The sequence below is a fragment of the Opisthorchis viverrini genome (assembly GCF_000715545.1).
Source record: "Opisthorchis viverrini unplaced genomic scaffold scaffold31569, whole genome shotgun sequence".
In the NCBI taxonomy this organism is placed as follows: Eukaryota; Metazoa; Platyhelminthes; class Trematoda; order Opisthorchiida; family Opisthorchiidae; genus Opisthorchis; species Opisthorchis viverrini.
This window is the reverse complement of record NW_008774609.1, coordinates 1-326: the sequence shown is the minus strand read 5'-3', so window position 1 is coordinate 326 and position 326 is coordinate 1. Positions and strand designations below refer to the sequence as shown.

Here is a 326-nt window from a genome sequence, read left to right as displayed (position 1 = left end):
TCACTCCTACTTCAGGTATGTTGGGTGAAGACAGTGAGCATGAGGAATCCGGCTTATACGCAACTGACGAAACTTCCACAAATGGCGAAGAGGAGGAAGCTGATGAGGACTATGAGGAAAATGGAAACACCGAAGGTGAGGTTGAAATTTGCAGCACCATCGATATGTACGTTCTCATAAACGTATTCCGTATACTGAACACGAAAAACACGTTTGTGATATTAGGGAAGTGGGGGCCGGTCAAGTAAAGCAGAGCCAATTCACAGATTCTCCAATGCGAAATATCGAGAGGAGAAACGCTCAGCAAAGCCATATTCGTTAGAGAA

At 44.8% G+C, this 326-nt stretch overlaps 1 protein-coding gene across 1 annotated transcript; it reads left to right on the top strand.

Annotated features, from left to right (window-relative positions):
* Positions 1–17: 17 nt before the first annotated feature.
* Positions 18–248, top strand: T265_12401 (hypothetical protein; the record flags this gene model as incomplete). Its single annotated transcript, XM_009179980.1, has 1 exon — positions 18–248. The coding sequence occupies one exon, from the start codon at positions 18–20 to the stop codon at positions 246–248; it is 231 nt and encodes a 76-aa protein (XP_009178244.1).
* Positions 249–326: the final 78 nt, after the last annotated feature.